General features: G+C 39.4%; 1 protein-coding gene across 5 annotated transcripts in view; it reads right to left on the reverse strand.

Annotated features, from left to right (window-relative positions):
• Positions 1 to 9,414: 9,414 nt before the first annotated feature.
• Positions 9,415 to 23,443, reverse strand: part of myo1b (myosin IB) — a 312,780-nt gene continuing 298,751 nt past the window's right edge. For 4 of the 5 annotated variants that reach the window (XM_069934623.1, XM_069934622.1, XM_069934626.1 and 1 more), the window contains 3 exons: positions 22,714 to 22,866; positions 15,425 to 15,552; positions 9,415 to 11,191 (listed from right to left, as the gene is read on the reverse strand). In XM_069934623.1, the coding sequence (XP_069790724.1) occupies positions 11,068 to 11,191; positions 15,425 to 15,552; positions 22,714 to 22,866 (405 nt within the window). In that variant the 3' untranslated portion in view covers positions 9,415 to 11,067. The remainder of the gene's footprint in view (positions 11,192 to 15,424; positions 15,553 to 22,713; positions 22,867 to 23,443) is intronic. The other variant, XM_069934624.1, reaches the window with a different exon arrangement.

Consider the following 23,443-nt stretch of genomic DNA (forward strand, 5'->3'; position numbering starts at 1 on the left):
AAACTAGAATAACAAATAATGTTGTTTGACTAAAATTAAGAAAAATTATCTTAAGGAAGTAGATAAGTTAGAGAAGGAAATTATGATTTTGGAAAAAAAATTACAAAAAAAACCATCTGGAAAAAAAGGTTGGAATTGATATATTAAAAAATGCATTTTGAATTAGAAAATTACTTATAAACTACAGGATATAAACTATTATTTTAGAGAGTATTACACTTAAATTCATCTCAATCATTGAATAATGAAGAAAAAAATAATGATTTTTGAATTGCCAAGCTCGGAAAGATTTAGATTCTCCATTTACGTTGAAAGAAGTTATTAAGGCTTTAAATTCTATGCAAAACTGGAAATCTCCTGGTGAAGATGAGTTTATGTGTGAATTTTATAAAAAATTTAATGACTTATTGATGCCTTTATTAATGGAAGTATTAAAACAAGTGACTGTAACTTGCTCATTACCTGAATCTTTTTCAAATGCTATAATAACATTATTAAAATGTGAGTCTTTGTAATGGAGGATTTAGACCAGCTTATGCAAGAATGTATACATGTGAATCTGAAGACATAATCTAAATTCTACCATGGGGCCCAGGGATGCAGTTGATTCAGAAGACATAATCTAATTTACACCATGAGGCCCAGAGATGTATATGAATCAGTAGACATAATCTAATTTCCACCATGAGACCCAGAGATGCAGTTGTCTTTTGTTGGTCGCAGACTGTCAGGAGACCTTGAAGATAAGTAAATCATTTATTCAAAGAGATAAGCTATGAGTAAACAATTTTTTGGGTAATATAAGCCATGGTCCCACTGCTGAAGTTTGAGACTCTCTGAGGGGTGGAAACATCTCTCATCAAGAAGAACAACTTCTAGACTCCAACCAACATCCCGGTTGGGGGAGGTGGAGAAGCTGCTACCGGCGCCCAGACAACCTACTACAAGTGTGCGGTCGTTGCCTCACTTCGGCAGTTAGGACCAGTCCAGGCATTGATAAGTATAATTGGGAAGGGCTTGCATATTGTAGTTTGAAATCAGCTTTAGATTTAGTAATGAAGATTTGTATAAACTGAGGTGTTCTCGGCGTGTGTCTGTTTTCTTTCGGTAGCTCAAACACTGTGACCAATCTAAAATGAACAAAGTGAGAGGTACAAGTTTACCCAATACAGTCTTATAGACCTATATCGTTATTAAATGTTGATTATAAAATTGTTGCTAAAGTTTTGGTTAATAAACTAAATGAATATTTATCTGTGTTGGTTCATTTAGATCAGGGGTGTCAAACTCAAATTCACGGAGGGCCAAAATTAAAAAACTTGGACTAAGTCGAGAGCCGAACTAAATATTTATTGAAAATTTTCAACAACATCTGCATGTTTTCTCTTCTTTCAACATATGTAATGTTAAACTTTTTCTTATTAAAATAAATGTTTAATAATAGTTTTGGATAAACTCTTTCCAGAAGCATTAACAAATGAGAAATAAAATATTCAATAAATAATATTTCTCTATAGAGGATTTGTCAAATGTTGCTAGTGTGCTGTCGAATAGTAAAATCTGAGGGCTATTGAGAATGTGGGAGAATAACATGATTCCTGAAACAATCAAATGGGTGACTGATTGTGGGCATGAACTCTAGCAGGGTTATTTGCCATGCCCTTTTTCCATTAGTACAGATATCCTTTGATTTACACACTTTTCAAGTTTTATGCCTAATGAGCTTGTATCCAGGTGCAGGACCATTTTTAACCAGGAATATATTTATCACTGTGACATGAAACTATTGGAAGATCGTTTTATCCTGAGATTAAAGTTCATAATCCTTACTCAGGCCTGTGTGCGGGAGGGCGGGGTTTGCGGGCGATCGGGTTGGACAACGACAGTGCGGGGGCATCGGCTCTCGCTGCAGGGCGGCATCTCGGCAGATCAGCGGCCCCGTCACCGTGAGTTGCGGGTCGGCCTGCGGCAGGGAGGGGGAGTGGGCAATGGTCCTGGCGAGGTAAGGCCCCCCCTGATTTTCTGCCGGACCCCCCTTGACCTGCTGAGTTTCTCCCGGTCCCCCTCCCCTTGACCTTCTGAGTTTCTCCCGGACCCCTCCCCCTTGACCTGCTGAGTTTCTCTCGGACCCCCCTTGACCTGCTGAGTTTCTCCCGGACCTCCCTTGACCTGCTGAGTTTCTCCCGGACCCCCCTTTATCTGCTGAGTTTCTCCTGGACCCCCTCCCCTTGACCTTCTGAGTTTCTCCCGGACCCCTCCCCCTTGACCTGATGAGTTTCTCCCGGACCTCCCTTGACCTTCTGAGTTTCTCCCAGACCCCTCCCCCTTGACCTGCTGAGTTTCTCTCGGACCCCCCTTTGACCTGCTGAGTTTCTCCCGCATCCCCCTTTGACTGCTGAGTTTCTCCTGGACCCCCTTTGACCTGCTGAGTTTCTCCCGGACTTCCCTTGACCTGCTGAGTTTCTCCCGGACCCCCCTTGACCTGCTGAGTTTCTCCCGGACCCCCTTTTCTTTCCGTGCCGGTGTCCCAGGACCTTTCCAGGGCAGTCTCTGTGCTCAGGATCGCGCTGGGATCCCGGTCAGCGGTGGAGGAGCAGGTGAGCGTGGCTAATCCCGATCCAGCCCACGCCACTCCCGAGATTGGCGGTGGGGGTGGTTCCACCCTACCTGCCCGACCAGCCTCGCTCTCCACTTGTACTCCGGGCACCCACTGCTGGTCCGGTGGGAAGGCGCAGGGCGGCCAGCGGCCAGCGCCCCCATCGCCTGGCAGGGTGCCCCAATCTTCCCTCCGGCGTCCCGACTCCATCTGCAGCTCCAAGAAACGCTGTGCCACTGGGGTTCCGGGCGCTGGGAAGCGGCCTTGGCTTCCCTTGACACTGGCCAGGCCGCGCTGCAGTGGGGGGGTGGGCGGGGGGATACGACAGCGTGTTTATAAAACCACCCACCACTACTTTTCAAGGACCAGGATTTTTCTCTCTCTCTCTCACCCTGGGACACAGCGGTGACTGTGCATGCGCTATACTGGTGCGGCAGCCAGCGGGCCACCACTAATACATCTTTGATATGATCTTGCGGGCCAAATATAATTATATAGTGGCCAAATTTGGCCCGCGGGCCAGAGTTTGACATGTGTGATTTAGATCAATCTGGATTTATTAAGAAAAGATACTCTGCTGATAATGTAGCTAAATTAATTAGTTTAATACATAGCTCTCAGAGACAATTGGACCCGGCATTAGTTTTATCGTTAGATGCAGAGAAGGCTTTTTCTAGATTAGAATGGAATTATTTATTTATGGGTTTTTTTTTTAATTAAATTTGGGACAAAATTTATGAATTGGATTAAAGTTTTTGGCTAAAGTAGTTTCTCCCGGTTATGGACAACTTTCTTCTTTTTCATTAACACTATCGGCTAGACAAGGTTGTCCTTTATGTCCTGCACTATTTGTTTCAGCAATTGATCCATTGGCATAATCAATAAGACAAGATGTTGGTATTAAAGTGAATAAAGAGGAATATAAAATTAGTTTGTTTGCAGATGATGTATTGATTTATATAACAGACCCTGAGGATTATTTAGTTTCTTTATATAAAAAGTTACAAGACTATGGGGAATACCTCGTTATAAAATGAATCGGGATAAAAGTGAAGGACATTATGAACGTTGTAAACGTGTAGCTCAATTTAGGTGGACATATAATCTGATGAAATATTTAGGTATTAGAATTGATAAAAATTTAAATAATTTGTATGTTAAATTATGTTCCATTATTTAATAAAATTAAAAATGATTTAAATAGGTGGAATGATTTACCTTTTACTTTAATAGGCAGAGTGAATTGTATTAAATTGAATATTTTTCCAAGGATTCAATATCAATCTATTCCTTGTTTAGTACCCCAAAAAAATTTTTTAAGACCTTAATTTAATTGTAAGGAAATTTTTATGGAAGGGGAAAATGAATAGGGTACCTTTGGAGAAATTAACTTGGAACTTCTTCATTTTCAGAATTATTATAAAGATGCACAATTGAAATTTATTAATGCAATGTTTGATTTAAATAAATCTAATATTTGGGTGAATCTTTGGCTTGGCTTCGCGGACGAAGATTTATTGATGAGAAGTCTATATCCAAATTTATTTATAAGTGAAATTCAAAATTGTTAATTGGTAAGGATCCACCAATTTTGAAACATTTAATTGAAATATGGAATAAAATTGATTATCAGTTAGGTGGAAAGGGAAAGATCTCAGCGAAAATGCATCTATATCAAAATAAACTTATTCCCTTTACTGTAAATAATCCGTTTTTAAAGATATGGAATCAATTGGGGATTTTAAAAAGTTGAAGATTGTTTTGAACCAGCGAAGTTTTTAATCTTTCAATCGAATGAAGTTTCAAGTTCCTAGTAATACATTTTTGTTATTATCAGGTTAAAACTTTATTATTTGAAAAATTAGACCATATTTTAAAATTACCTAGACAATCTGCTTTAGAATTATTGCTTTCTAAGGAAGAAACAAATAAATTTATTTAATAAATTCCGTTATTATAAAATAAAATGCCTTAGTTGAATGTGCATAAATCAAGAATGAAATGGGAACGTAATGTTTTTGGCCTCTATCACCATCCCTAGCAAGGCATTCCAGGCACCCACAACTCTCTACATTTAAAAAAAGCCTGACCCCTGATGTCTCCCCTTAACTTCCCTCCCTTCACTTTGTATGTATGTCTTCTGGTGTTTGCTATTCCTGCCCTGGGTGCTGGCTGTCCAGCCAATCCATGCCTCTCATAATTTTGTAGAGGTCTATCAAGTTTCCTCTCATACCTCTAAGCTCCAAAAAGAAAAGTTCCAGGTCTTCTAACCTTGCCTCTTAAGACTTGTTTTCCAATCCAGGCAACATCCTGATAAATCTCCTCTCCATTCTCTCCATAGCTTCTACATCCTTCCTATAATGAGGTGACCAGAACTGAACATACTTCTCTAAATGTAGTTTTACCAGAGATTTGTAGAGTTGCAACATGACCTCTCTACTCCTGAACTCAATCCCTTATTAATAAAGCCCAGCATCCCATAGACCTTCTTAACTATCCTATCAACCTATGAGGCGACCTTGAGGGATGTATGGATTTGAACCCCAAAGTCCCTCTGTTCATCTACACTCTTAAGTAACCGACTGTTAACCCTGTACTCAGCCTTCTGGTTTGTCCTTCCAAATGCATCACCTCACACTTATCTGGATTGAAATTCATCTGCCACTTTTCTGCCCAACTCTGCATCCAGTTTATATCATGTAAACTTCGACAACCTTCAGCTCCATCCACAACTTCTCCAACCTTCATGTCATCTGCAAACTTACTGACCCATCCATCTGCCTCTTCATCCAGGTCATTTATAAAAATCATAAAGAGCAGGGGTCCCAGAACCGATCCTTGTGGCTCTCAACTAGTTACCAACCTCCAGGCAGAATACTTTCCTTCCACTACTACACTCTGCTTTCTTCCTCCAAGCTAATTTTTTTATCCTCACAGCTAAGGTTCCACTGATCCAGTGCCTCATGATTTTCTGGGTGAGTCTCTCATGGGGGATCTTGTCAAATGCCTTACAAAATCGACGTAGACCACATCTACCACCCTACTGTCATTAAGTTAAGCACTTTCCCAGTTATCTCCTCAAACAATTCAATTAAGCTTGTGAGGCATGACCTTCCCTTCACAAGCCATGCTGACTATTCTCGAATACACTGGACTTCTCCAAAAGCTCCATTATCCTATCCTTAAGAATCTTCTCCAATAGTTTGCCCACCACTGACGGAAGAGTCACTGGTTTATAATTCCTAGGATTCTCCCTACTATCTTTTTTAAACAAGGGGACTACATTTGGCATTCTTCAATCCTCTGGCACCTCCCCTGTGGCCAAAGAGGATTCAAAGATCATGGCAACTGCCCCAGCTATCTCTTCTCTCACTTCCTACAACAGCCTGGGATATATCGGATCCAGCCACAGGCACTTATCAATCTTGATATTTTTAAGACGATCCAACAATTCCTGTTCCTTAATGTCCACATTGTCCAGAACACAGATCTGTTCTATTTCGACCTCACTGTGATCAAGGACCTTATCTCTTGTGAATACTGAAGCAAAGTATTCATTTAGGGCCTTCCCAACCTCCTCCACCTCCAGGCACATATTACCTCCTTTATCCTTTAACAGCCCCATCTTCATTCTTATCATCCTTCTGTTCTTCACATATGCATAGTTCACCTTGAGATTCTCCTTAACCCTGCATGAAAAGGCCTTCTCATGCTTCCTTCAAGCTCTCCTAAATCCTTTCTTAAGCTCCTTCCTATATTTAACATATAGGAAGCAGGAAACCTTCATCTTCCTTGTAACTAGTTGCCTCACCTGTTTCATCAGCCATGGTTCCCTTTTCCTTTAATCTTTTCTTTGTCTCAGTCTGACAAACCTATCCTGAACCCGGCATAAGTGGTCCCTAAACTTCCTCTACATTACTTCTGTGTTTTCACTCTTGAACATTTGTTTACTCACGTTAGTTCCTGCTTCATCCCTTCATAATTCGGCCTTTTCCCAGTTAAGCACTTTCCCAGTTTGTCTCTTTTTATCCTTTTCCATAGCTGTCTTGAAGGGAGTTGTGGTCACTCTCACCGAAATGCTCCCCCACCAAGAGGTCCACACCTGACCAGTTTCATTACCCAGATCCAGATCCAGTATGGCCTCTCCTCTCATCAGCCTGTCCACATGCTGTGTCATTGAATCCTTCCTGAATACACCTAACAAATTCAACCCCATCCATCCTTCTTGCAGTCATGAGGTGCCAGTCAAAATTAGGGAAGGCCCATAACAACAACTCTGTATCTCCCATCCATTCCAAAATCTGCCTACTTGTTTGTTTCTTGGTGTCCCAAGGGCTATTTGGGGGATTATAGACTACTCCCAGCGATAGGTCCCTTCCTATTTCTAACTTCAACCCACACCGACTCAGTGGACACTCCCTCTGCAGCGTCCTCCCGTGATACTGTTCCTGACTAGAGAAAAAGGACATCAGTGTATTAAGTGGCTGACACATCATTCCATATAATTGATGTTAGAACATTTCTCCAATTTCTCCCAAGGCTTGCCTCAATACATTACATTAGTTGATACAAATAACCTTATTTGGTATAGTTTTATGTTGGAAAACACAAATGAAACTAAAATAACAGTTAGAATTTCTGCTGATTTATGGGAATGAACTGTTCATGCTGGATAATTTCATCCAAGAAAAGTAATACATTAAGCAAAGACACAAAAATGATTTATAGCAAATGTACAGCCATATAAAAATCCTCGTGAGCTATTTCATATATAGGGTACTTGTTACATCGCAGACCAGCAGCAACAGAAATTCACCAAGACAATGTTATTGTTTTTCTTTTAAAATAATATATTTATTAATAATTACTAATAATATAACATATTAATTAAATTAACCCCAATTATGCGTGAATATAGTCCATGGTCCAAAATGGCAGTGCGGCAGCAGCCTTTTCGGACCTGATGGTGGTTTCTTCATTCAAACTATCAGACTCCTAATATCCAGAGTGTATTATAATGTCGCTTGTCTCTTTTGTGCCCATTGTCTAGTTTCTTATTAATTACTGTATTAAACATAGAAAATAGGTGCAGGAGTAGGCCTTTTGGCCCTTCAAGCCTACACTCCCATTCATTTTGATTATGGCTGATCATCTACTCAGTTCCCAGTACCTGCCTTCTCCCCATACCCCCGATCCCCTTAGCCACAAAGGCCAAATCTAACTCCCTCTTAAATATAGATAAAGAACCCGGCTTCAACTACTTCTTGTGGCAAAGAATTCCATAGATTCACCACTTTCTGAGAGAGCATTTTAATTTCTCATCTCAGTCCTAAACGACTTCCCCTTAACCTTAAACTGTGACCCCTGGTTCTGGTTTTCCCCAACATCAGGAACAACCTTCCTGCATCAAGCCTGTCCAATCACTTTTTTCTATAAAATCCCTCCTCAACCTTCTAAATTCCAGCGAGTACAGTATAAGCCTAATCGATCCAGCCTTTTTGATATCTAAGTCCTGCCATCCCTGTTATCAATTTAGTGAATCTTCTTTGCACTGTTTTTATTAATTTTATGTAGCTTTGTCTTGCATAGTAATAGTGTAGTCTTGTGTTGTCTTACACTGTTTTTGTGTAATCTTGTGTCATTTAATGGAGCACCATGGTTTGGAGGAACCTTGCCTAATTTTTTAACTGTGTACTCTTTTTGCAGTTTGCTTTTAAAATTACAAATAAAGGCTACTTATCCTGTGTTGAAATGCATATGTTTTTCGGTCGAATTGTTTTCACACTACCCTTTTCCTTGTGTAGCGGAAACAAAACGTGTGACTTCCACGATGCTTCCACAACCCAGGTGCGGGTCAGTCAAAATGAACATTACAATGGTCACGATCCAATGCAGCAATTCTCCTGCTTCCAAAGTGAGCTTTCACTGTGTGGTTCAATAATTCCCCTGATAGGGAGAATCAGCCGAATTATCCATTTCACCCAGAGTCACTCCACCTCAGTGTTCATAAGAGGGTGCTGATCAATAATGAATTGCTGTTCCTTCAGTGTTCTACTCACATGACTCTCTCACCACCTGTGTCCCTGGATAAAGCAACTAATGTTCTTTCTCTTCCTCCAGAGTATTAACTTTGGATACAGTCTGTCCTAGTTTTTGCCACCCAGTCTCTCCACTGCTGTGAATGGTTGCAGCCGGTACTAGCCCTTAAAGTGATATTCACATTCAATGAAACAGGAGCTCATAATAGTACTAAACTCCATGTCAAACTGCAGTTAGTTTTAAAATGTGTATATTCTAGATCATTTATACAACTACTGTTTTGCAATACATTATATGTAGGGACTGAAGGATAAACCTGTTTGGCATTCCGCCATCTAATAATTTATCTCAAGTTTGCAGTTAAGGAATATTGGAGTTTGCTTCATTCAGATGATAAAAATGAATGTCAAAAATCTTTATCTCATTTGGCAGAGAGAAATGGAAAAGAATTCAACATAAAAAATATTCTGCTTCACCTTTTAGTGATGCAAATCACAGATCTACTAAAGATAAAGTGGCCTTGTTATATTGAAATACAATAATGCACACACTACCTTGATAATGAGAGCCCCTTTTTCAAGAAAAGCCCATTTTTCTAAAACATTTTTTGGAGGGCTGATATTTTAATAGTGAAATGAGTTCAACATCTGGAGTCTTAGGCCTAACCGTGGTCACTCAATTTAGTTTTACATGCATGCAGAGTTATTCCCAGCACAATCCCTGTGATTCCTAATGCACGGTGCTCATCCTCTACTTGAATGACCAAGACCTGAGCCCCATACGGTCAGTATGTTTACTCACATTTGCAGTTGACGACACCACAGACACATGAATTTGTAAGATTTATAAAAGATTAATACATCGGCTGCATTAACTTTGATTTTTCACCATCATCTGATACACAAATTCTGCAGGCAAGATGAGCTGGAAAGAAGTATTAAATACAAAAATACGATTTTATCATTAAAGCACATCAGCATTACAATTAAACCAGAAACAAATACCATCCTCAATCTATTTACATATCTTTACCTTAAACATAATTTTGTAAAGATTTATTGAATCATACTTAATTTCCTGTTAGCTTTTATTTAAGTCTGTGTAGTGTAAATTCTATTAATTGTAGCAACAGCATAGATTTTATTGGCCTTCCTGGTATTTTACAGCTTTCTTCATAGCTGCCTTGAACCAAGCAACTTGCCCAGAAATTTTAACATAAATAGCCTTTACAAAACACTAAAATTTACGTTTTCGATGCATAATTACAAACAATGTATTTCTTATTAAAACAAGCAGTTTTCCTGTACATAGTTCAGCAAATATCTGATCACTGAAAGCTTGACCCCATAACCAAATGACAGTTTCAAATATGCAAAGTTACCTGTGGCTTTATATTTCACTAATTTTATTTTAAATCAGATTGCTTTCTCCATGCTATGCTAGCTTCTGCCTTGCAGAAAGCTGAAACTATAATGCTCCATATACTTAGGCATCTACCTTAGGTCCAATTTCACGAATCTGGTTAAAATGCAAAGTCTCTTTTACATTTAAAAAGCCTTTTATGTTTCCCTATATAGAGATTTCTCCTAATAATCTTCAACCCCAATCTAACCGTTCCCCCCCCCCCCCCCCTCCCCATACCTCTCCTTTTCTCCTGAAGGTGCTAGCTTAGGTTGTTCCAAAGATTTGAAACGTCAGGCAAGCAGCCTTTTGGTTCAGGTGACCTTTGGCAGTGAGAGTTCAGCAGACACCCTCTAAACCCAAATGTAGTGGTATAATTCAGGCCCAAGGTGACATACACAAGTCAAGCAATAAAATCATAGAACCTTAGGCATGCATGGCACTCAACTATCGAGTATGTGCCAAACTTGCAATAAAAATCCCAGCACTCAGTCCATAATCCAGGACTTTTTGCACTGTACTGCACAAAATCACATCAAGTAGGTCAATTATATCCAAAGTGATGGAGGAACTATCCCCCTGAGATTTGCGAAAGATACACTTACTTTAAGAGTCTTAAAAAATTTAAATTTAGACAGACAGCCTTTCTCAGCCCACAAGGCCATACCACCTAATTACACAACAATTGACCTACAGCTCTGCTACGTTTTGAAGGCTGGGAGGAAACTGGAGGCCCTACAGGAAACCTATGCAGACACAGGGGAACGCACAAACTCCTTACCGACAGCGCCTGACTCAAACCTCAGTCACTGGCATTGTAACAGTGTTGCACCAACTGATATACTAAACATGCCGTCCTCTACATTAACCATGTCACCCTTGAGAATCTTGGAAGTAGAAAATAAATTGACTTAATTGTTACTACTGAACCATTATCAGCCAGTTCAGCCTCGGGAGAAGAAGCTTAACAGGGAAAAAAAATCACCGATATGTGCAGCAATAAATTGTCCCAGAGAGATCAGGATTTGCAGTTAAGGAACTGTGACCTCCAGGAGACGATTATTTTTCCTCTTGCATGCAGGGAGGTTGCCATTTTTCTGCGTCCCCTGAATAAACTTCACACAGACTTTATCCTGATTGAATTGAACCAGAAATCTAAAAAAAATGATAAAATGAAGTAATGAACAATAATCTCAAAAATATTAGAAATTAGTTGCATTCATCAATTTGGAATCCTGACACAGGAATACTGCTTTAGCACAAAGAGAGAAGGCCCAAGATATGTTTATTTAAAAAACTGGACTACATGCACTTCATAGAATCTGCTCACCTGTTGTAACAAAATAAAATTATATTCTTGTCATCTGAGGAATACCAATTATACCTTCACAAGAACAAGATTAAAATTAGGGATTTATAGCATCTCATTTGTGCTAGGAAACTATCGTGGTAAATCCCTAATGTCTAAGGTTTCACTAACAATTTCAGCACTTAAGCAAATTCACTTGCCAACATTAATCATGAAAGCACGTGTAAAAACTTTTCATTGTGACTAGGTGGCTTGATCTTTCTTCAGACCCTTTGATCTCTTAAAGATTTAAACTGAAGCTCAACAAGTACAGCATGTCCTGAAACATGTAAAACTTAAAAGGCATGTGATGGAAGTAACATTGAACTGTTGGTGTGCATATCAAGGCAGCAAAGTGAAATATAGTACCCGATGAAGCTTTGGAACAATCCACAGGTTGTTCACTGATAAAGTGCTAGTGATACTCCTGACCACTTGAGGGAGTCAGTGATGATACTAGGTGTGAATTAATTGGTATCAGCAGAAAACATGTAAAGTGCGAAAACTCCTGATGCTGTGAATTGGACTGGGAATGTCAACCATGAGTGGCGGTTGTTCAAGCAACGATTTATAGTGTATCTGCAAGCCATTGGACTCAATAGTATACTGGATGCACAGAAGACTGCACTGCTACTTATCGTGGCGTGACCTCAAGCACTAGATGTTTTCAGTACATTTGTTTTGCCGAGGCAGATGACCAAGGCAAGTTTGAAAATGTTATCGAGATTTGATGAACATTGCCCACCAAAGAAAAATGAAATGTTCGAGAAATATGTGTTTCGCGTGCGCACGCAGCTACAGGCAGAGAGGTTTGATACTTTCTTAACTAAAAGTAAAAACATGCAATTTTGGATTGCTGCAAGACTCAATGATCTATGATAAAACTGTGTTCAGAATTATTGATAAGAAAGTGAGAGAGAGGTAGTTACGAGAGACAGAGTTAACCTTAGCTGGAGCTGTGTAGATATGCCATGCCAGTGAATTAACTCTGCAGCATACAACCAGGGATGAGATTACAAGTGAAATGGCTGGTGCAAAGTTTTTCACTAAATTGGATGCATCCCAGGGCTTCTGCATGAAGATAGCACAAAATACTATGCATTCAAAACACTGGCCGATACTCCTGTCTGGGGATGCCTTTTGGAATTTATTCAGCTCCTGAAATGTTACACAGGACAACAGAGCATATTATAGAAGGCATAAATGGGGTAGGTGTGTACATGGATGACATGATCTGATAAGAATCCACTCAGGAACAATACAAGAGGCTCATCAAAGTGCTACATTGCACCCAGAAATATGGATAAAAGCTAAACAGAACAAAAAAATGTCAGTTTGGTGTGAAGGAAATCACCATTCTCCAAGATAAACTGTCAGAAGGAGGCGTGGAGCCAGACAAGAGCAACATGAAAGCAATTCTAGAGATGCCCAGACCTACAGAAGACAAAAAGGGTATATTGAAAGTGCTGGGAATGATCAATTTCATTAGTAAATTCATTCCAAACCTATCTTCCAAAATAATTTACCTAAGATGGTTGTAACATAACAAATGTGAATTCAAGTGGACAGACAACCACGAAGAAAATTGGAGTCTACTGAAGACCATTCTAATTACAGAACCCGTGCTTTTACATTTTCTGACCCATCCAGGAGGATGCAAATATCTAAAGATGCTTCAAAAGATGGAATAGGTGCCATACTACTTCAGACTGTGGGAGAAGTTTGGATGCCAGTCACTTATGGATCAAAGACGATGACAACATCTGACTGTCGACATGCACAGATTAAGAAAGTGTCTAGGTCTGGTCTATGGACTCGAGAAATTCCACGGAACGATCTACCAACATTCATGGCAGAGACAGACCACAAGCCATTAATAGCGATAATCAAGTAAAATCTCAGTGAAATGTTGCCAAGAATTCAAAGACTGATGATGACCTTGAATTGGTGTATACACCAGGGAAACTTATTGTGTAGGCTGATGTGTTATCCAGGACAATGATAGAAGAGTGAAGCACACAATAAGAGTTCCACAGAGATAGATGTGAATCTCTATGTGAAACTGATCACTGAATCTCTTCCCGTATCTGATATGAAATCCAAGCAGATCGCAGCTGAAACAGAAAAGGACACAGCTCTACAGGAGGTCATCAAGAATCTGAATGAAAAATGGCCTAGAGGTGATTGTCAGCCATACTACAACATTAAAGCTGAGCTGAGTGTTGTCAATGGGCTTCTATTGTCATTCCTCAATCACTGGCAACAAGAGCTGCTGAAAAGGCTTCATTAGGAGCATCTTGGAATTGAAAAATGCAACATGAGGCAAGAAATGCTGTTTATTGGCCAGGGATAAATGCTGATATTGACTGGATGGTTTCAAGCTGTGAGATCTGTCTGAAACATCATGCAAAGCAGACAAAGGAATCCATGATCATAATTGATTTACCAGCAGAACCATGGCAGAAAGTTGGGAATAATCTGTTCCACGTGTATAGAAATAATTACTTTCTGGTTATTGATTATCTATCAAACTATCTTGAGATTGCATTGTTTCCTAACATGCCTGCTGCTTGTGTAATCAAATATATAAGATCAATGTTTCCAAGATGCAAAATTCCTCAAATCATCTAGAGTGACAATGGACCATGCTGCAGTTGTAGAGAATTCCAGAACTTTGCAGGAGTATGATTTTTGACATGTGACTTCAAGTCCTCTGCATCCCCAGTCAAAGGGAAAAGCAGAGGAAGGAGTTCACATAATTAAACAGCTACTCAGGAAAGCACAAGACAGTGACTCAGATCCATATCTAGCTCTGTTGAGTAACAGAACTACACCACTTGAACATGGCATGTCACCTGCTGAGCTCCTAATGAGACATAGACTATACACCTCACTTCCCTACTCTGCAGACCCAAATAAGAATAGAGATGTCAAATGGAAACAAAAGCATCTGCAAAGGAGACAAAAAACAAACTATGACAGGTCAGCAAGAGGCTTAGGGCCACTGGCACCACATGACACGTAAGACTCAGAGATTCCAACACCTGGGACAAGAAGGCCACTGTTGTGGAGGAAGTAAATCCAAGATCTTACACCGTCAGAATGGAAGGTGGCCAAATACTGAGGAGGAATCAAAAGAGCCTGCTGAAAATGCAAGAGGCACTGCAAGAACAGTCAAATGCAAAGGATCCACCCTGCTCAGCAACAGAGGAAACACCACCAGTGCTAGTCAGTAGTGGACCAGCAGAGCCGGCACAAGCACCTGTGTTGAGAAGATCCACACACGTTATCAAAGCACCGGACAGATTGAATCTCTAAAAGACTGCACACTTAAAAGTTTGTGCTGCTGATGTTTGTGCTTAATTTTAAATTGAAATGAATACTGTATTAGTGTGTCATATTGCTAGTTTGCACACCTTAAGTAAAGGGGTGTTAGTGATACTCCTGAACACTAGAGGGAGTCAGAGATGAATTTGCAGGTCGAGTTAGATGAAGAATATGGTGGCACAACAAGGTTGTGAGTTGTTAATAAAATATTGTTAATACCAAAAGAACCCAAGTTTCTTTATTATTTAAAAGAAACATCACAATTAGGATATCAGAAAGATGACTATAATAGCAACCAAATTCATGATGAATATGCTAATAAAATATTTTGCTGAAAAGATATGTAGATGAAGAGTCAAAGGCTATCGATCTGGAAAACTATTCAGAGAACTGAAAGTTGGAACTAAACAGTAATATATATTGAAGAGTGCCTCTTCCTTTCCCAACATCGGGAGGGAATCGTGTATTGTTATAGAAAAGGATGGGTAGAGGGTAAGAGATTGAGGGGAAAATAATTCTGTGCTCCACTTCGATGTAATATGATCACAACTTTTCTGAGGTTCTCAAAACAAAACATATATTCGCACAGAAGGTCAAGTTCCACTCTCTCTCCGGCCTTGAGCAACTTGGTTTCCTTTGCAGCATTTTTAAAAGATTTATAATTTAGTGAACCTTTCCCATTATTTATCTACAATAATAATCAGACAACTTACTCATTGTTTATTTCAACAGCTATCTTCTGGTTGGTTTTCAAGAATATTGTGCGATAAAGCTTGGTAATTATCTCAATCAAACGATCACTGGTGAATAGAAAGTCGCCTTTAGCAGCCGCAGTGGAACCCTGTGATTTAAAGAAAGCTTGAGTAAGTGAATCAGCACAAGGTTATAATTCTCTGGCAAAATGGCCTAATTCCAGATATTGACCAGTACCATATCACCTTCAATCCTGAAATTTCCACTCAAACTAAACAAAGTTCAAAGAATTCTTCCAGCAAGAAACAAGCAGTAGTTCCAGGTTCGCTGTTCATAATCTGCCTTTTAGGAAGCAGCATCTCAGGGTGAAATTAATGTACTTTATTGAATTAAAATCAGATATCATATTAAATAACAAAATAAATGGAAAAGTGTTCCATTTGCTGCCATTATAATTTTATTTATAAATAAATACACTGACGTTTAAATATTTCTACAAAATAGTCCTATGAAAAGAACAAAATGCAATATATTTTCCTGTCACTAGAAGGAGCTCCTATATAACTATATCTCAGAGAAGTGCACAAAGGTGGTGGAGAAAATCAGCATCATCCATAGAACATAAAAGGTAGTCAACATTTCAGGACTGAGCCCTTCTTCAGGACTGCCAAAAATCAACCAAGCACCCAGATAAAAATGTAGGGTGGGAGGGGGGAGGGGAAGAGGAAGAAGCGAGAAGAGCAGAGCTTGCATGCGCAAGGGATAATAGAAGGGTAGCAGTGAGAGAGAATCTCATAGAACTCCCTTCAAAGAGAGAAAGAGAACTTCAGGGTAGGCATCCCTTGAAGTGACTCGGCCCAATTTTCAGCCCTTGACTACTTTTCTTCCCATGGATGTCGTGTGACCAGCTGAGTTTCTCCAGGACTTTTGTGTACTGCACTAGACCCCAACAACTGCAGATTTTCTTTATATCCATGAGAGACTCTCTTAAAAAAGGCAAACCCAGACTCCAGCAGAACCTCATAATGTGAGTAAGATAAGGGTGGGTCTAACCAAATGCAGGAAGCTCCCTTAACCTGTGTTTTGGATTTTTTTTTAAATGACACAATTTTCTTTTCAAATAAAAATCTATTCTACCTGTTCCTTTTGTTACACTTTGAATCAAGTCCCATTCTATCAGAAATGAAAAGATGGCGAACTTGTCTGTCCCAACGAACATCACAATGGATGGTCTGGTACCTGGCATTTTAAGACAGAGTCTAAGGTTGTTAGATAAAGAATTAAGAGTTATGGGGAACTGGCACAGAAAAGGAGTTGAAGCCAGCACAGATCAGCCGTGATCATACTAGGTTGATGGGCTGGGTGGTCTGATGCTTGTGCTCTTGTGTTCTCATGTTATTTTTACAGTAGTCCAGAGACTCTAGCAAATCAATCAAAGAGGGACAGACCAAGAAAATATCAATACATAAAATGCCATCTTCCAGTTAAGATTGAAATCCCAGCAAATCTGTTGATGTGATTAATTTTATCACATTGTGGCCAGGTCAACCTTCAAATACTAGATTCTAATTTAATCTGTAATTCATGAATTTGAACAGAAACTCTTAAGTCATGGGCTGTAATGGGATACTGATAGCTGAAGACTTACTCATGTTACATGCAACAAGGTGCACAGTCTGCTAAACCAGATTTAGTAAAGCTGTTGTAGTTATAATTCACACAGATTAATAAACCTAAATAACATTCTTCACTGTGTTTCAGCAAAGTTGCACTTTGTTTGCCAAATTTTTACACAAGCAGTTCATATTCTTTGACCTCTGGGGCATGGCCATGTATTTACATTTGCTTTGGAGGGGGGGTGGGGGCAGGTGCATGCACATGTTCCTGGTGTTATGGGGAAAATGTGCTCATGCATGGAATGTAACCTTTTGTTGTACACACTTGCTTAGATGTCATTGTGTGTGCTATGCCCCATTTTCCATATGCTCCTGTTTAACTTTTACAAACACAGATTAACTAAACTGAGTGGCATTGACATGAAATTTTGTCCACATGACCTCTTTTTATTTAAGTTATACACCTCTTTGTAAACTATAAATGAATGCAATTCAAGGAAATTTCAATAATTCAAAAGATGCATTTTGTCATAATTTCACGCCTACATCATCGAGACATTTAAAGGTTAATCAAGCACTAATGTTCACATTAGGTCAGCATCATTATATTCCAGGGGAAATTTTACTCTTGAATTACTTCATCATTCTTAGGTCTTGAACCGTTCTCTATTGCCAAGTCTCAGAGATGCCTTTAGGAAGTTCCCAGAACAGATGGGAATTAAGACATTCTTATTAAAGACAACTTGAAACTAAATTTATATCTGGTTACTGTTTATCCAATAACGACCTTGTACTTCAAATTTTTTGAAGATGCAAAGGAGATATAAACATCTTTATTTGTTCTCATACAAACCTGCGTTCATCCTGTAATTTTTTTTACTCTCCGTTTTTAGATGTATTATTGTGGACAGACGTGGCTCGTGCAAGGCCCCTTCCTAATTTACGCAGGTGCATATCAGAAGTATTATATTGGCTGCATCACAGCTTGGCACAGGAACTGCTCTGCCCAAGACTGCTAGAAACTGTAGAGAGCTGTGAGCACAGCTCAGGCCATCAACCAACCTCCCCTCCATTGACTCCTTCTATACATCCCATTGTCCAGGATAGGCTGCCAACATAGTAAAGGACCCATTCACCTTGATCATACTCTCTTATATGTGCTTCAAAACACAAACCTCCAAATTAACCTCTCATTAGTACTAGGCAATGTCCTTGCACTGTTTTAACTCTGAACCCTGAACATTGTCTTTGTAAAAACCATACCATGCACTCTTTAGCATAGTGTAACACTGCACTCTGTGCTTTTATTACTGCTCCATATGCTGTACTAAATATGGGTTGACTTTCCTGCATAGCATGAAAAACAAGGCTTTTCAGTGTATCTCAGTGCATGTGACAATAAACAATTCAGTAAATTCATTAACTTTCACAGCAAAGTCTGAGTAGACAGTAAACCCTATGCAATTCTGAAGGTGTGCTGCATTGTTAAAGGCACTTTGTTTAAGATCAAGGGTAAATTTGTCTGCCTTCCCAGGTAGATGTAAAGATTCTTTGAAAACATTCAGAGGGGTGTAAAGAGCAAGGAACTTTGTGTAGTTTCCTGGCCAAGCAGCTTTTTAAAAACACTTTATAGTAGTTTGTAGTAATTTGAAACTGTCCGCCAAAGAAGGGATGATGCATTCCAAAGTATTTCATTGACCCTGAAGCACTTTGGAACTTGCAAAAATGATGAAGGTATCATGAATATAACAAACCTTTCATTCTTCCATTTAGCCTAAAGGTCTGTTCAGCAATAAACACCTGGAATCCTAGAGTCTCCCCTGTCAATAAAAATCAGTTGACATCATCGATGGGCTAGAACCTGCAGTGTTCTTGGGCTCCATAACCATACAACTGACATAATTCACCAGCACATCAGAAGAATTTGGGGAGACTTTGGGTATTAATGCAGGAGTAGTGCTGTCACCCTGGCATCATTTTCTCAACAGCTACTTTTTTAAATATTATAGATTTTCCTATAGCAAACATTCCATAAAAAACATTGACATGCACAGGTGCAGTAAAGGTGATAAGTAACAATTTGAAAGATTTTCATGGAAATGAGGAAATCTCTACTGAAACCTTCATACCAAAGAGCAAATTATCAATCACGTAAAACCTAGTGGATGGAACCTCTGGGCACAGTTCTTCAAATGTGGCAAATTGATTGGATTTGAGTAGCCTGTTAGAATGATTTCAGAGAACTTTGTTCACATTAATATTATTATCAAGTACAATTAATGTTCATTTTCACCAGATAAATTATCTGCTCCAATTCACAGATCCTGCCCAGTCACAATGTTCAGCTGGTTTCCCATTATCATTAAAAGTTCTTGCTTTGCTTCCAGTTGTAACCCAGGTAATTCAGTTTTTTTAAAGCTCATGAATGTTGTTCTCTATCAGTTAAATACATTTTTTTCTATAAGGCAACTGGTGTTGGTAATGCTTCAATAAAAGACTGCCTAAAGAAATCTCTTGGTGCCTGCCACATTGACCACCGCCAGTGGGCTGATAACGCCTCAAACCGTGCATCTTGGCGCCTCACAGTTTGGCGGGCAGCAGCCTCCTTTGAAGAAGACCGCAGAGCCCACCTCACTGACAAAAGGCAAAGGAGGAAAAACCCAACACCCAACCCCAACCAACCAATTTTCCCTTGCAACCGCTGCAATCGTGTCTGCCTGTCCCGCATCGGACTGGTCAGCCACAAACGAGCCTGCAGCTGACGTGGACTTTTTACCCCCTCCATAAATCTTCGTCCGCGAAGCCAAGCCAAAGAAGAATAAAAGTAGAGTTGGCTTTTTAGTATGAGATGAAGTATGATTCATTCCTCAGTCATGAACTGATCAACTGGTTCAAAACTAACAAGATGTCAGTTGCAGAAGTCTTCTTGAACCTGGTGCGGCATTCAGTTAAATCATAGCGATTGAACAATTTTTTCCTCTGTCATTTAGTCAATGGGTATTTTCTTGGTCTTAAAGTTTGCATTATATTCTGTTTCAGAACTTCAGAATTGTCTATAAGTATTTATATCCCGATAAGGTCACTTCAGTATCAGCACCAGATGGCTGTCCAAGCAGCAAATGTCACATATTCATGCGACAATATTTTTTCCCAGTGACATGAGTTGGTGAACATCAATTTCTTCTGAAACCAAGTCTTCTCATTAGCATCCCAACGTTTGCATTTCCAGCAGACATAAGTTGATACAGGGCAGGCATTAAAACCCTAGGTGAGTCTAGCTAATTTAATATAGATCAAAATACAAATCCCTGGAGTTTTCTGCATTGTTGCGCCACTGGTTCTCGCACTATTGCATATTACATGCAGTAATATCAAAAGATATAGAATGAAATAAAAGGGGACCAGTTTACATTTGGTCACACAATTGAAATTTTCATTGCATGAAATAAAATGTGGCTTTAATTTTTAAAATTTAAATTAGCACGTTAATAAACCCTTTAATAAATGAGTCTATCCATCCCAACTACACCCAATTAACCTACAAATCCCATATATTGTTGAAAGATAGGAGGAAATGGAGCCCCCAAGAAGAACCCACAAAGACATGGGGAGAATGTACAAATGCGGACGAGGGGGGTGGGAGAGACCAGCAGCGCGAGTCGGGCAGTCAGGGAGGGGAGACCGACAGCGCGAGTTGGGCAGTCAAGGGGGAGGGAGACCGCCAGCGTGAGTCGGGTGGGCAAAGGAGTGGAGAGATGCCAGCGTGACTGGAAGGGGGCAGCACAATTCGGGTGGGTTTAAATTTGGCATTCCAAATTCTAGAAAAATCCAAAATTCGGAACACACTGTCCCCCAAGGGTTCCGAATAAAGGATCATGTACCTGTACTAATATACAGGGGCTGTTGAGATTACACATGGAATATTGTATACATTTTTGGTCTCCTTACCCAGGAAATGCCATAGTAGATTGCAGTGTAGGTTCCAGAGATGCCAAGAATGTCATGTGGGGAGAGATTAGAATTGTTATCTAGAATTTAGAGGAATGAGAAGAGGTCTCCTTGAAATGTACAAAACCCTTACCAAACCTATTAGGCTAGATGGTGGGATGATGTTGTCCATGGATGGGTAGTCTAGAGAGAGGTGTCACAGTCTCAGGATGAGGACCCTGTGAAATTCTCCACCATATTATGCAGTGAAAGCTAAATCAAATGTCTAGACACAAAAGGCATGGGAAGAGGTATGGCAAAATATTAGAAATATGGTAATACAGTATGATCCATATGATGACCCATGATTATAGTGAATTTCAAAAAGCCAAATAACCCATTCCTGCTTCTATTTTTTACATGTCACTTTAATTTAAGCATCTTTCTAAAGCTTTAACAGGATATTGTCCTGATCCATTCAACTTGCTAGCAATTATAAAAGCCCTGGTATCCAGCACCTATGGGCATTGACAGATGCTAGATGAGACTATTTTCCAGTTGCTTGATACTTACTCTTACAATGCCTAATTCAGTGGTTCTCCACCTTTTTCTTTCTACTCAAGTACCACTCTAAATAATGCCTATGCCCTCGGTGCTCCTTAAGTAGTAATGGATTGCTTAAGGTGGTATGTGAGAGGAAAGGGAAGGTTAAGAACCACTGCTCTAGACCCAATTGTTACTGAAATACTTTGCTTGAGAAAAATTGTCCTTGGCCCATTTCTTTTGGAGCTATGAAACCATACACATAATGAGTCAATTAGGTGCGATTAAAACAGTAGTTTTCAATTTTATTCTTTCCACCCACATACCACCTTAAGCAATCCCTTTCTAATCACAGAGAACCTATGGCATAGGGAATACTTAAAGTGATATGTCAGTGGAAAGAATAAGGTTGAGAACCACTGGCGTAACTAATACACCTCCATTAAGAATAATCTGTTTAAAAGACAAAAAATATTCTACTGTACTTACACTAAACAAATTTCACCTTCATAAATACATAAACCTTAAAGCATTTTACTTTATCTTCAGCCACATTCTTTGAAAATATTTAACTGTCGCTGCATCTGCAGGTTCCTCCCCCTCCACAGAGCCATCCGAAAGACAAATAGTAACATTATAGGTAATTAATCCCCTTCCCCCAAGATTACTGATAAAGCCTCTGACCAGGTTGACTCTTACTAAGCAAGGATAAGGAGGCATCAACCAGTTCTCCAAGCTGGGTATCTCCATTTTATTCAAATGCTACTTTATTCAAATTTTATTCAAACAGCTGCTATGAGCAAAACACGACCAAGGCACTTCACTGGCTGAATATTTGCTCCCATCTTCTCCAAACATTTATGTGTTACGACAGAGAACATTTACTTTTACAATTTTAAACTTACGTATTTTAACCTTGCAGTGAACTGAGATTCACTGGTGGTGTGTTACACTGATTGCTGGCTCTGCCCCCATCTACTCATATATAACCATGATTTCCTGCCTAAATTCTGAGCCCTTCCAGTCGTGAGAGCTTTATTCATGCTATATACCTATTATTTTATTCTTATTTCTTAAAAATTTATTTGCTTGAGGCTGCTGGTTCCTTGAATTCTGGATACCAGGGGTTTTACTGAACTTATGTTACAGACATTGCTGCAGCTGCTTTATCCATTTCTGTATCACTCAATTGAACATCTAATGTCTTATTATGGAGCCCTTACCTCTTTGAGGTGTATAGCAAAGAGTCCATCTGTCTGCTTGCTCACAGATATACTCGTGATGTCCATCACAGGAATAGTGGATTTGATCTGGCCTGACTTTTGATCAGCAATGATGAAGTTGCTCTTGGTTAATAAGAAGATCCTCGGGGCTCCCTTTATCAGGCAAGGACAAATGTCATTCAATAAGAGGTCACAAAATTCACCGTTTTAAACAACTTTAATGCTCAACATGATTTTCAGTTGCATTTGAGTGTAGGCTTGACACTTATTCATGACTAAGTAATTGTGTTGAGATCCTTTAAGTATACAAGGCTTAGAAATCTATGAAGTCTTAGAATTCTTTCCTGGGCTCCTTATTTACATGTTACTGGCAATCCTACCCACATATCAAATTTTAAAAATCCTTTTAACAGTGTATCCTTAGAGACCACTTACAAGGATATAACTGGAGGTACAATTAATCCATAATCCATATCTGCATGAAGCAACACTGGAATGTTTATCTAACCCTGTCAGTGATACCTTTACCATAATGGCATTAAAAGTGATATTTCATCCAACTTTTTAAATGAACACAAGTACAATAAAATAATTTATGTTCTTATTTTCTTCATCTCCTGTGCTTACTGGAAGGCAGTGGTAGTTCTATGTGTGGTGATAATCCCCTGGTATATCTCCCTAGTATTTATTTATAATATCCAAATATGGATGCTAACTCCATATCAATGCA

The sequence above is a fragment of the Narcine bancroftii genome, chromosome 4 (genome assembly GCF_036971445.1).
Source record: "Narcine bancroftii isolate sNarBan1 chromosome 4, sNarBan1.hap1, whole genome shotgun sequence".
In the NCBI taxonomy this organism is placed as follows: domain Eukaryota; kingdom Metazoa; phylum Chordata; class Chondrichthyes; order Torpediniformes; family Narcinidae; genus Narcine; species Narcine bancroftii.